Raw genomic sequence first — 14,416 nt, 5'->3', positions numbered from 1 at the left:
CAAATGTTCATGAATATAAACAGATGAAACTGACGAAATATAACCAGGTGAAATAATATAAATCACACGAGCAGCTTATCAATGCCTACAACTGATTTAGTCCTCCTCTTCCAATTAGCTGACATCACGACGTTTGTCGGTCCGTTGGTCACGTGACACCTTATCGGTAGTACTGGTCCGTCGAGAGTTACCCCTGTTTAATAATAGCATCTTCGCCTCTGCGGAAGCCATTGACCGACCCGGTCGACGCCACAGTCCTTCGTAGTATCAATACTGAGCAGGAAAAATATCAAGGTGCGTCCAAACCTGTACATCCACTCCAGACGTTAATATCGAAATACGCAGACAAATGTGTGGTTAGTATTGTAAAAGTGCGCAAGCTAACGTAATTGTTCACTAGCTAACATCAGGTTAGCTCAGCAGCGTCACACTTTGAATTGTGTCATGAGTGAAGGTTAGTTATCAGGACCTTCATCAGTCCTCCATTACTATCACAACTCGGGTCCTTCTTTTGAAAAAAATCTTCAAGTTTAATTCACTAATGACGCAATGTTATTTCCCCTGTAGTAATTCATTGGATATGGACGGACTAGCAACAAGCTAACGTACAATTAGCGGGCCTTTCCTCTTTGGACTAAGCACACCACGCAGTTGACGTATGCAGCCATCTTTTAAGTAGCTTCATGGTAGTATTGAAATATACAGATTCAATAGCATTGGAACTATGAACCAAATAATTGTATTCATAGTTTGCATCCAGTGTCCCATTCGGATACGTCTACGTTAGCCGAGAAAAACTTTTTAAGTCAACGTTATGATTATTTGCCTTCATACGCCGATGTTAATCGTAGAATTTATCTTTAGGATAGCTGGTGTCACTAAAATGTGGGATGGATCAGGACAAGGACCAAGGGGAGGACCACCGTTTCGGTAAAGAAGCATCTGTCATTTTACTGTGAAAGATTTTGAGATTGTCTTCCATGATCTGTGGTCTGCAAGGGCTGGGCAATACGGTTCAACTATCAACATGTCATGCAAAACCAGACTTTGATCTTTAAACTTTCGTCAGTGCAACGAGCAGAAGTGTTTGTTTGGCGTGAATACATGTGATGCTAACATTTGTCACTCGTTTAATTTAGTATCATAGATTTTACAGCAGTTTTTTTTTCCCGCTCGGCTATCAAGGTTGGAGCTATTGGTTTGTAGGTTAGCGTATGAGGCTAACATACTGTAAGCATGGCTGACATGATGGTCATGTAGTGAAAATTGGACATATTTAATTTCCATCATTGAATCTTACCAAGCATTGACTACAGTGTGAGGCTAACTATCAAGACTCAGTTGGGGAAAAACAATAATTTTCCCCCAACCTTTACTTTCTATTTCATCATTTTACTGTTGCATTGCAATATCCTCATCTTATAGAATTTATTTAATTGCCCAGCTCCATTGTATTGCCATATAGTGATTGTTTGTTTGGGCATTTTTACTGAGTTTTTTCATGATATGTACCCCTCTATTGTTTAATGCTTTATTGTTTGATAAATTATTTTGAGTAAAACAGTGCCCCCTTTAAAAATATTCATATATATACATGTATATTCCAGAGGTGATCATCGTGGAGAAATGTTTGGGGGCAGAGATCGTCCCATGCCTGATTTTAGGGGCAGAGATGGGATGAATATGGGGCCCATGGGCCATATGGGTCCAAGACCTCTTGATCTACCACCTATGGACATGAGGAGGATGGAGGGTCCACCGATGAGGGGGCGTAATATGGATCCACGTGGCATGCGTGGTCCAGAGCCAAACAGAGATTTCTTCAGATCTAGAGAAGAGCCAGACTTCAATCTCAGAAGGCAGTTTGAAGGAGATATCAGGGACAAAATGATGAATTCATCAGCTTTCTCAGGACCTGGTAGGAACTCTGGAGACATGGGAGGGAGAGGTATGCCTCTACGGGAACCAAACAACAGATTTATGAACATGAGAGACAGGGACGCATTTCATCGCAATATGCCACGGTTCAACAATCCTGATACTGATGGGAGGAGAGGATTTCCCATGGACCGAATGGAGCTAAACGATGGATTTAGGGACATGCGCAATAGGCCCCCAATGGGCATTGACAACAGCAACCGTTTTAACATGGACATGCCTCCCCATGAAAGGAGAATGATGGACTCTGAGAGAAGAGGAGGACCACCTTTCAACCCAAGAGGTGGATTTGATTCTGATATGGATTTTAGAAATTGTCATGGGCCAACAGAGGAATTTAGGGGCAGGGAGCGCTCTCCTTTAAGATTTGGAAACAGTGATGTCCCTCCTGTTGACAGGACAAGATCTGACGTGCCCTCAGATGTTAGTGGGCCCCAAAGAACAGAGTTCATGGGTGCAGAAGACCGACTCAGAGAGAACCCGTATCCAGATTCAAGTGGTACACTCCTTATGGATTATAGGAGTGGTGAAGAGATGACACTTGCAGAAGAATGGAAGAATCGTCAAAAAGAGAAACCCCCCTTCATAAACCCAGGTAAAGGTATGGGAGGTGGAACTGAACCCAGCTACCCTGGTGGTTTTGGCAGAGATGTGAATGTTGGCAGAGATCCGTCACGATTTCAGGAACTAGAGAGACCACCTGTTGACTTCCCAGGGAAAGATGCTGGCTTTCCTCACAGTGGCCACATGGCTGCTTTGGATCTACCACCAATTGGCAGCAAAACGCCACAAGACTGTCAACTCCCAGAAATAAGTCCCCTTACTGGTCCTCGTGTCAGAGAAAATGAAAGTAAACTCTGGCATGGAGAAAGAGACCCAAAGCATAGTCAGAATAAAGCAAATCATGATGAAAGGCCACCTTACCATCAAGAGAAGAATCAGCCCTCTCATGAGACTTCAGGGCCGATAGATTGTTTTAAAGGACTGAAAGAAATGCAGCACAACCAAGGACCTGCCAGGAGTAAGGTGGTGGCACAACCTGACTTCCAAAGCAGCAGTGTACAGCCGAGGGACCAAGACTACAGAGACATTGATTACAGGACAGCGTCAGGGAGAGCCTTTGATTACAAACACGAGGAGCTTCAAACGCCAGAGAAACTCATTAAAGAGACAAAACCAATCTCGCCTTCAAAATTTAGTGAATCTGGTTCTCAGGTAGGTGTGTTTTTTGTCAGTAGTATGACAAAAAGTATGTTTCAAAATATTCTTTGCTTTTTCATGAATGGAATTTTAATAAACACTTCTGTAAAAGGATCAGGATTACAGGAACGCATCAGTGGAGGACAAAGTTTCCAGTACACTATCCATATTTGGTATTCCAAAGTCTGCCACAATGGAGCAGGTAACTGAAAGGCTACTATTATATTCATTGGTTACGAGACTGATTTTTCTCTTTGTGAATTATTGTCATCAACAGCCATAGTTTTAATTTAAGAATCATCTTTTGCAGATTCTTGGTGTGTTTACAGACCGTGATGGTGTTCCAATACAGGGGATGAAAATCAAGAATGTTGTACCAGGTAAAACACAAGTTTCTTTGTTGAGCTGTTTGGGGCACTCGATCGCTAACATGTCCCTCGATATTTCGCTCTCACGACATTTCGAACCTCCGCATTTTCTTTCCTCTAATTTTTCATGGTTGCTTTTGTTGTACTTGGCCTGTGTGGACTCGCTCCGTTTATTAAAAAAAAAAAAAGGAGGGTGGGCCTTGATCTGTATGTCATCTGTTGTCATGTCTGAGATTGGTGGGGGTCATTATCAGCAGTTAAGAGAATTTACAAATGATTTAATATGGGCAGCTTTGGTCATCAAGTGTTGCAAAAGATCTGTGGCAAGTTACTCACTGAATGTGTCCTTCTAGTACAGTCTCTCCCTGTCCTGTGATTGGAGTAGAATGTCAACATACAGAAATGTAGATGGCCTTGTTAGTGCTTTGTTCATTCAACTGATCTTAACGTCTGCTTTAGAGGAAAAATCTTCCATTGTGGATTGCTGTAGGCTTTGTTATACACAAAGATTTTTTTTTTAATGAAAAATAGCTTTCAAAGGCCATTAGAATTACCAACAGATATCAAAACATCCATCGCAAACAGATGTGAGCTGCCTTTCTACATGTCGTATATGAATATTTTACGTTGTTCTTTTTCCATGGTGAACACCAGTTGTTCACAGCCTGGTTTGGAAAATGTCTGTGCTAAGCCTTTCATGGCAAAGTCTGACATGACTTCAGTTATCAGAAGACTGAAAAGCAAAAAATGAAAAAAAAAAAGTTTTCCTCAGAAGGTATGTACGCCAGCAAAGGTCAAAAACTCGCTTGCAGAACAATGCTCACTGACCTCGATGTGTTCACAATTTGCTGTCTTCTATGTGTTAGTGGGTGACTTTTGTTTCTGGAATTGACTAACAAAAACCCATCTGTATTTCAAATGCTGTCCCCAGGTTACAGCTACGATACGGCCTATGTGGAGTTTTTAAACCTCGAGGATGCAGTCCACTTCATGGAGTCCAACAAGGTGGCCTATCCTCGTCACTCTACGAAGGCCGCCCCTCCCATCAGGAATACGAGGGGTTGAGAGGGCATTTAGTAGATGGGGGAGGAAGAGAGCTGGGGAGGGGTTTGCTGCAACTTCATCTATTTTACTTTGGTTAAGGAAATCAGAAACGTGGGCCTTTTTTGATGCCAACATTTCAAACCCCAAGAGTTGTGGCTCTTGTTTACTTAAAATTAAATTAGAAATATCCACAAACCTTGATAGTATTTCAGGTTACATGTTAAGCCCTTTGCAGGAAATATTATATAAAACATTTCAACTGTGTCTTTGAGTTAGGGCCAACAAAATCATCCTTTAGACTGGATGTTTCGCACTAAAACATGAATTTAAGATGACTTGATCATGTACACAGTGAAGTTCTCTACTTGTCTAGAGTTTTCTCGCATGTGATAAAGTTTTTCCATGAACACAATCAAAAGGAATTGTTAACCATACTTCACTTTTCAATTTTATTTCTAAAATAGTAAGACTTCTTGCTCTGGCTTAGCTGCAAACGATAGGAAGCCACCACAGTTCGCATTTTCTTAATCAGAACCTTTTAGCAGGTTTGTCTTCTTTGTTGGATGACCAGGAGTGTTCTTTCCAGAGCTCTCAGCGCCGAAACAGCTGCTATGTCGCCAGACTAGCCTCGTGTAATTAAACATCGCAGGCATACAGGTTGGCCACGCTGAATATCTGTACCTGTGCGTCATGGCTGCCTCATTGAACTGGTGCAGTTTGCGTGTCTTTGGTGTTGACAAGGACTACATTGGTGCTGCACTGTTTTTCATGGAGTTTGCTCTTGATAACGGCAAACAATAATGGAGGGTTTATGTTTGTTTTATTATTAATTGTGGCTTGGAAGAAGAAAGTTGGAACCTCTCATGGTGTCGAGAGCAAGAGCGTTTGAGAAAATCCTCTTTGGCTGATATTTGCAGTAAATATATTGCCTCTTTTTGATAACAGCTGGATGTAGACATTTTAAGGTACAGAAACTGTTGTGAAAGATGCAATGTTGGCTGCTTGATGTCAGTATGACATCTGATAATTTCACTTTGATTTGTTGCTGGGAGTGTTGACAGAAAATGGGTGATGCTCCTACTCTGTAACACGCTACTGAAGCTGTGGTGCTGCACACACTGCTCACACAGGATGTTTGGACCAGGCAATGTTACCTAGAACCCTGCCAATTGTGGTGGTTTGACTGTCGAATAAAGGATTTTTTTTTTTGCCCACTTTACTAGAGAATGTTAACGTACATTGGGTATTACAACCAGAGGAAGATTGGTTGAAGACACTTATATCCTAAGGTTTCTGTTGCTGGGACAGGTCAAGAATTGTGATCACAAGCCATGTAGGGGTCTGCAATTCTTTGGAAGGCTACAGACTGAAATATCTCAATAACTAGGGACATTAGACATTAAAGGTGGAACTCAAGAGTATTCTTGGTCCCCAGAAGATGAATGGTGGAAACGGATTCTACAGCTTTTTATCTTGTTTGAGCATCCCCTCAAAACGTCCTCGCCTCCATAGGCGTATCTGTACAACTATAAAATGGATTGGAACCAAATTTTCTTTTGTTTTTTGCTGACATCTATAATATCTTGATGACTTGTGGATGGATTACCATGCAAATTGTCGAGATTGTGGTCTTTGTGAACTTTGATCCTTCGATGCCATCATCAGGTCAAAATTTGAAGTTGAAAATTTTGGTTTATTTATCTTTGTTCTTTTTTCTCTTCAGTGAGCATTAAACACCTGCCAGGGTGGCTGGAGATTACCTAGTCCTGCTGTCCTCAGGTTTCTCTTTGAGTCTTTCTGTGGTAAAGTTCTTTCTCAAAGGTATTTCATCTGAACAAGATTGTATCCGCTTGATGGTATTCTCTGGAACTCTTGGTCAGCGATTGTTATCCTATGGGATTTCAACTTCTTTGACTGCCCGGAGGATTTTGTGTCTACTTCACATGGGGACACAGGCTACGCAATCTTCTGAACTGGCCTGGACTGTGGTGCTCAGGTCATATTTCTCAACCTAGCAGACACACCTCATCTTGTGTTACACAGGACCAGTTGTTTCGTTTATTTTTTGTCAGAGGTTTAGCAGTTTGGCTCTTCTGCTGCTACAACTTTCAATTTTATCCTGTTTTCTGTAGCATGTAGCTCCCTGTAATAACTAGATGGTTAATTTGTCAGTAGTGTTACAAACATCAGAGATCCTATTAATAACTTGGTTCCAAAGGAATTACTGGGGGGCTTGACCCAAGTATTGTCCCAGTCAAGTCGCCACTTTTGACAAAGCGTTGCAGTTTCATATTATTTTGATGATTTAAATGTATATATAAGAAAATGATTGCAGTTGCAGGGCTTATATTTAACACTGCTGTATTACACAGAAGTACAAAACAGCAGTATTTGGCCTTTAAAATAGGTTTTATAAGCATGAAGGGGGCTACCATACTTGAATGTCTTGTAAGAAAAAAGCATACAAAGTTATTTCATCACAGTGTGACACAGTATCCACATGCAGAAATTCATCTGCGTGCTGGAGTATTCAAGGTCTGTCAATGACTTACTGTTGTCGGTAAGTTGCATTTTATCCTGTGACCGACTGACCAATCAAACCTTGGTCAGTAAAGACTCTTCTCATGAAATTATGTCCGGTCAACTATTGAGGGGGGGGGGGGTTAAACCTTGGAAATAAGAGGAAGGATGAAGATGGCCTGGACTTCATGGTGTAGCTTTGTTTTTGATTCTGTGTCGCATAACAGAATCATTGCAAGTTCAAATACACCGTTAGACATGCAGAATCTAATGTAATGACATGAATGCTTTGTAAAGCACTCTTTTGTGAGTGTTTGGTATTTCTGATTGCATTGGCTGGTTTGTAGTACACCCTAAATGAAGGTTGTGGCTTTTATCTGGCTTTTGTGTTTTGGTTATTTCTCTTGGCAGCTAAGCACCACAACAACGTTTCTTTTCTCTGACATGAGTCTTCCTTGACTAAGGGGGAATTGAGTTGATAATCAGTTCACTTTTTTTCATTTAGCAAGGAAGTGCTCCCAACAAGTTTCAGCTTCTCACTTCTTCGAACTTGTGCGATAGAGGACCGTGGCTTTCGGGTTTCGATGGTCAGGCAAGACGAGAAGTTTAAGGTTGCAACCTTGGGCTTTAGGAAGCGGTTTGGTGTCTTTCACTGTTGTCTGGTATGTTAAGACAGGATGAGTGCTGTCGTGATTCATAAAATAATTCAGATTAATTGTGAAGGAAAACAATCGGTAGTTGTAGCCCTAATTTGTAGTTCCCTGAAACTATTAAGCATATTAAGGGCCTGTGTGAAGCATGACACTGGATCTTTGCTTTGCACACCACCATAAGTATTTAGCCATTTTATCTTCAGCATTGAAGAAAAGGGCTAAACCTGCCACAGTGCATTTTGGGTGTCTTTGGCATTATTTAAGACATCATTGACCTGTGTAGTCAAATGCTGACAGATTGCATCTGTTCTCTTTTCAGGGATCCCTAAAGATTGGCACTAAATCAGTTTCCATGAGGTACGCCCGCCCAGATGAGCATGAAGGAGATGTTCATGTGAGTGTGGAGAGTAAATTGTTTTCTTCATGGTATTCCAGAAATTCCCAAGTATTAGTATTGACTTTTAATCCAGTCAATAATTTTTAACAATCATATTGAAAAGCAATAATGTGGACTCTCGTCCTGTGGCCTTTTTGCTCTGTTCTATACTGTCTTTTTGACTACAAAACACTATTTTCCTATGCTCTGCTTTGGCCAATGTTCTCATTTGCCATTTCCAGGTGTATGTATACCATGCAGTTGGTAAAATTGTATATCTATCATTTTTCATCTACCACTCATTGGGCTGGGGAACCAAGACTGAACATTGGTCCTGATCCTCTACTTCTTGTCATTTTGAACAAGGAATCACATCACACGCTACCTCAAATTCTGGAGTCACCGTTGTCCAGACCTGCTCCCCATCCATCAGAAGATTTGGAAACCAACCTGAATGGGTCAAAACCAAAAGATCCTCTGGAGCCGTTACCCCACACCGAGTGGCAGCGTAGCTCCGACCTGACTCCTGAGGCCTGGCAGCAGCAGGTGGACCAACAGCTCCAACAGCAAGACACCGAGCAACAGGCAGAGTCAAGTGGCAATCACAACCCTCCTCACCATAACTCAAACCAGACAGAATCTGTCTTTAAGGATAGCAAAAGTATGTGGACTGTTTTGTTAACTCAGATTTATGCTATTTTTTACTCCTGACTGAGGCAAGTATACCTTATTTTTGTCTCTCTGTTCAGCCATGATAATAAAGAATGTGAAGCCCACCACCACCGTAGAGACTATCCTCAAAGCCTTGGATCCATTCGCGTACCTGGATGAGAGAAATGTCCGTCTAGTCAAGGCCAAGCCACCTAGAGGAAAGTGCTTCTGTTTCGTTGACATGGATTCTCATGAGGTACCCTTTCATTTTTATGAACTCATTCTATGTAAAATAGCATTTCAAATTCTAATAGTTTGTCAGTGCTTTTTTTTTTTATTGATGTCGTCTTTTATTGTAGCAAGTGACACGTTTGGTTGAGCTCCTCACTAAACCCAGACCCCTTTACATTGATGGAGTCAGAGTTTATGCTGAGGTTGCAAAACCACTGAAGAACCAAAAGTAAGTCACTATTTTCCAAGGATTTTATTACTTGTGTCCCCTTGAGAATTTCTTTCTACTCATAGGTTTCTCTTTGTTTCAGTTTCAGAAGAGACTCTGATAAACCAAACAGTTCTATCCTTGGGTATCCACCTGAGGCCAGCATAATTGCGGTACATCGCTATCTTTTATATTGCCTCTGAAAAAGTAAAATAAAGGACGAGAAGAGCTCTTAAATGACCTGTGATTTGTTTTGTCCCCCCTGACATCGCAGCAGCAGCAAGAGCAGCAGCTGCCTTACTCACAACCTCCACCATACATGCACGCTCTGCAGCCACCTGCTGCTGCTGCTCCTGTTGAAATACAAGGTGGGACTACTTCATTCACACATTTTTTTTAATCATCATTTTTTCATATTTTATCGCTCACACACTGCTTATTGTTACTGTTCTTGAACATAAAATGTCTTCAAGTCTTCCTATTTTTTTAGCAGGTGATATGATGACCGGTACCAGTAACCCCCTGTTGTCATCAGACCCTAACATGAACCAGGTAAGTTAAAAGCAAAAGGTTTGGATTTATTTCTTCAGCTGGGATTTCAGGTGTGCATTTCCTTGAATAGGCCCTTGGCTACGGTAAGACTCCAGCTCTGGATCCGCTATACCACGCTGGTGGACCTCCTGTGCCCCCAGAATCACCTGGGATGACAGCTGCCACGGACGCATCACAGACCTACATGTATAGTAAGTACATCTAGAGCAGTTTTAGCATGCAGGTCGAGTAAAGAAAAGGGATTAATGATCAGTATTGTTTTGGGGGGGGGGGAATCCCCACTTGATGCAATTATTTGTTCTATTTGTCCTTCAGGCTCTGAGACTCCAGATATATCCGGTTACTTGTTTGATGCCACATCAGGTTTCTACTACGATCCTGAAACAACACTGTACTACGACCCTAACTCTAGAGTGAGTACACAAGACAACACAATGACCTCTGCTTTATCCTTTTGTGAGAAAATTACTAAAAACTTCCTGAATTGTCTTAGCTGGAAATGCACATGCGACTCATCATCCGGAGAAGTGGGCTGTTTATTGTATAAGTCATTGTCAGTTGATAAAAGTCAGTGTTATGTATGATTTCCCAGATGGATGACTAATGTTCTCAAGTTGTTTTTTTCTTTGTCCATAGTACTTCTACAACGCTCAGAACCAAGAGTACATGTACTGGGATGCAGTGTCAAAGACCTATGTCCCGGTGCCTGGGGGGCACTCTGCAGAGACCCAGCCTGTGATGATGACTGCTGAGGTCCAGGCCATTCTCTCCAACCCAGCTGCAGATGCTCCTCTGGAAATGAAGAAGCCGTCGGTGCCTCCACTGACCACAACGGCTCCAGCACAATCCCCTGCCTCAGCTGCCGGCTCTAATTCAGAGGCTGTCCAGAATCCCGACAAGAAAGATGACGAAGACCCTGCAAAAAAAGACAAAGAAAAGGAGGACAAGCCCAAAAGTCTTGCTGCAGTTAAGGTAGCTCCTAGTTAAATTACTAGTACACACAATGACACGAAACATATGTGTCAAGGAAGGTGAGTGAAGACTTGTATGACTATCTGCAGATCATGAAAGATATGGAGCGCTGGGCAAAGATCCAGAATCGCCAGAAAGAAAGTGTCCGTGCCCCTTCTCCATTGCTGAAGACCAGAATGGATGATGACAGGAGGCAGTCTAAGACTGCTGATGCTGGTTTTGCCATTTTTGAGCGGAAGGTAAGCTTTTCTATACATAAATACACAAGTACAAATCTAGATCTGCAATAACGTAAATACTTTTGGTTTAATTCTTCTTACACAGAACTCTGGTAGCGACGATCTCTTTAAGAAACCACTTGCTCCCCCCAAAAAAGATGAGAAGTCCAAGGTAAGAGCTTATCGGACCTATTTTACACACTCATCTTTTAAGTGCAGGGGGCCTCTTAAAATTTGTCCACTTGCCTCACCAGCGTCCAATGGGTTCACTGGGTTTGCTGGCGTCAGACTATGCTGCTGGAAGTGATGAAGAGGTGGAGGAGGATAAAGAGGAGGCGGGGAAGAGTAGTCAAGGCAGCCAGTCCGATGACAAGGACGACAAGTTGACAGACTGGAAGAAGATGGCCTGTCTTTTGTGTAGGAGACAGTTCCCCAACAAGGACGCGCTGATCCGTCACCAACAACTCTCCGACCTGCATAAAGTACTACCTGTTGACAAGCGCGTGACAGTACTTGATTCTGGGCAAATTGGTTTGACTTCTAACACTGTATTTTCTTCTCAACAGCAAAATATGGAAATACACTTGAAGATCAAAAGGTCAAAGAAGGAGCTGGAAGCGCTAGAGAACCAGGAAAAAGAAGTAAGGGAAAAGAAGAATGTAGGACAACATTCTGAGGAGTGTGTCATGTTGGTAGTTACCTAAAGGTGGCATGTTTCCCTCACAGCTGAGTGTCCGAGTGGTCTCCAGGTCACCAGAACAGAAAAGAAGAAAACACCACCAACAGTCACAGCATCAAAATACCTGGGCTGGGAGTTCCAGGTGGGTCACCTAGAAGGATGTGGTGATGAAATGGCAATATTGGAAAACACAGTGGCATTGAGTGGGTTTGATTCAACAGTTTGATTTCTCTGTAGGGAGATAAACAGCGAGAGGCCTGGTTTAGGAGCAGAACCTGTCCAGGTGGGTGTCGAGCTCTGTGTTTTGGTTAATTTCATAAGTTGATTGTTTTCATAGATGTGTGATTGTTGTTGTTTTTTCTCTGTAGAAACGACAAAAGAAAGAACCTGTCGTTTGGGACCACACCACCTACAAACAAGCAGTACGCAAGGCCATGTTTGCTCGGTTCAAGGAACTTGAATGATCCCATCTAATCACATCCTCACCTTGACACATCAATACGGACATGGCTGAACATCTTGACATGCAAAATCCCCTTTCTTGGTTTCTCTGTCTTGGACCTAATCATGCTCCAGAGCCACGGTGTTCTGCACTGAAACGAAAAACAACAATACGAGTCAACAATTGAGCTAAAAAGAATCAAAACATGGAAGTATTTGATGTCCTCAGAGATGGCTATTGTACAGAATGTGTTTATTCATCCCATTAATTTGAATATTAGTGCTGATTTTTTTTTTTTTTTTTTTTTTTTGTAAAGGCCTGTATGTGGAATTGTGAAATGTCTTACAGAAATGACACTATGGCCATGGTTACTCTTTTCTTTTTAATATGTTTGTGGAATAAGTGTTATATGTACACATCTTTTTTTTTTTTTTTTTTTTTACATAAAAAGTATTAACTTTTCTTTATTGTTGAGTGTTTTCAAACTGCTCAGTTTTATGGCTCAGTTATGCTAAACAGTTTTAACTTTGGACAGCTTATACATTCGATGTACGCTCGGTGTAGGAGAGATCCTGGGTGGAGTGTGCAGGAGGCAGGACAAAACAATGCCCGGATCATAGTTTGATCATGGACAAGTGTCTCGCTGTCACTCAAAATGTCAAATTTCCAAATCAGCAACTACTGACAGAAGTTCCTAAACCATAACATTTTATTTTTACGTTACCCCCCCCTGGTGTCTGCTGTCTTCCAGTTGTTCACCAATCACAAAATCAAGACTTAAGACTGGCAGGGGGGCCAAAGAGTAAGATATTCATATCTTCCGGAGTTTAGGATTTAGGGTTTGCAGGGAGTTTGTGAGGGAGATTGCAATAGTCACAGTAAACACGTTGTCCACTAGGTGGCAGTAAGAGATCGTGCAAACTGACGTGAGGCCAAGAAGGGTCTTGAGTAGTTGAATTTATCATGTTAAAAAGCCCAAAATGACTGAGATGTGCATGTTCAGTGAGTTTATTTGTATATTCACATACAGTTTTAATGTTGACCGGTGCAGGAGGAAGAAGTCTTTTCTCTGGCCTTTAAAAACATGAAAGCAGGAGCCGCCCCTCTGTAGCTGTGGATTGTTGAAAGTAAAGGATTGAATGGGTTTACTGTGCTGACATAGAAGCTCCTGTGAGAGCAGCAAGGACTCTAGGGAGCTGCAGTCGACGACAAACAGCAGAAATCCTGATGGAGAGCGGAGAGAAGGCCAACACCTCATCTACTACAGTAATCATGCGTTCTACTCGGTCTGCTATACTGTTGGTGTGAAAGCCAAACAGAGACTGAAGACATGAAAGTGTAGTCACATTCTTCTCCTGATAATTAGCTGCATCTTGCCCAGAGCAGGGCCTCGTCATGATGTGCTACGATGAGAAGGGGTGGGATAAAAGAAAGTAGGGATGCACCATGTTGGATCTTTGCCTGATATGATATAGCCACATTTTCCCCACCAAATGGCAGAAATCAAGTCTCCACTGCAGGGAAATTAACATGTTATACATGATGGCCCACTGGCAGTTGCATTTTATATATATATATATATTTAAAACAAACATTGTGACACAACTTGCCATAGCTTGGGCTTGAAAATCCATATTTGTAATTAAAGCTAGTACACACAATGTGTCTAATTAGGGAATAAGTATAAACCCATCATTTAGTTAAAGAGATAGACAAACATCATTGGGGTTGGGATTAAAATTTGGTTTTGTCTAATTCTAATTGCCTGGGAAATGTGCAGTGAAACTGGTTTTGCTGGCTGTAATTGTTGGTCTGATCCTCCTGGTCATCACCGCCATGCCTCTGCTGTAAGTGATGTGAGCAAACATGGCTGACCCTATTGTGAGGGTTTTTCTCAGCAAACAATTATTTCCCACAGTTTCAGTGTTTTTAGCTGTGGTGGGAAGATTCACATGACGCAACACTAAAATGACTAAGTTTGGAAGATAATGACTCATGATTTCACCTCCTGGTCAGAGCCTGACTCCGCCCACTGCATTATTTTTCAAAATGCTAAAATTGTGGGAGAGAGGCTAAGAGTCTGTGTGAGGCTGTTCAGTGACATGGAATCATTCTCATGAGGTGGGGGACTTCGACGGAATTAGAAGTCTTCATTGTACATAGATATAAAAATAAATAAACACAGGTAGAACTTCAGACAAAAGGACCTGGGAGGGCTGGGACTCAGACCCACAACCGTCCTGCTGAGAGGCATCAGTGCTTACAACTGAAATAATTCCCAACGTATTTAACAGAGCAGATTATTTAAAGTGTAGAAGGCACTTTTGCTCCCACCCACCCCCACCCCCACCCCAAATGTTGGCG

The 14,416-nt window shown here is 41.9% G+C and overlaps 1 protein-coding gene across 3 annotated transcripts; it reads left to right on the top strand.

Annotated features, from left to right (window-relative positions):
• The first annotated feature begins 174 nt into the window (after positions 1 to 174).
• rbm6 (RNA binding motif protein 6) lies at positions 175 to 12,779 on the top strand. 3 transcript variants are annotated; one of them, XM_086199382.1, is made up of 23 exons: positions 175 to 294; positions 865 to 930; positions 1,608 to 3,153; positions 3,251 to 3,340; positions 3,449 to 3,518; positions 4,438 to 4,511; positions 8,043 to 8,117; positions 8,466 to 8,760; positions 8,849 to 9,006; positions 9,110 to 9,210; positions 9,293 to 9,362; positions 9,464 to 9,557; positions 9,683 to 9,741; positions 9,812 to 9,932; positions 10,057 to 10,154; positions 10,378 to 10,713; positions 10,803 to 10,952; positions 11,038 to 11,103; positions 11,186 to 11,413; positions 11,498 to 11,572; positions 11,658 to 11,752; positions 11,848 to 11,893; positions 11,979 to 12,779. In XM_086199382.1, exons 2-23 carry the CDS (start codon positions 884 to 886, stop codon positions 12,072 to 12,074), a joined length of 3,990 nt encoding a protein of 1,329 aa, XP_086055508.1. In that variant the 5' UTR covers positions 175 to 294; positions 865 to 883; the 3' UTR covers positions 12,075 to 12,779. The 3 variants fall into 3 exon arrangements, with proteins under 3 accessions (XP_086055508.1, XP_086055505.1, XP_086055506.1); XM_086199379.1 differs by having other exon boundaries at positions 9,680 to 9,741; XM_086199380.1 differs by lacking the exon at positions 175 to 294 and adding an exon at positions 599 to 656 and having other exon boundaries at positions 9,680 to 9,741.
• Positions 12,780 to 14,416: the final 1,637 nt, after the last annotated feature.

Source organism: Aulostomus chinensis, chromosome 3 (genome assembly GCF_037954235.1).
Source record: "Aulostomus chinensis isolate RoL2024-O1b breed Wild chromosome 3, RoL_Achi_v1.0, whole genome shotgun sequence".
Taxonomy (NCBI): Eukaryota; Metazoa; Chordata; class Actinopteri; order Syngnathiformes; family Aulostomidae; genus Aulostomus; species Aulostomus chinensis.
The sequence above is the reverse complement of the archived record's forward strand: the minus strand, read 5'-3'. Positions and strand labels throughout refer to the sequence as shown.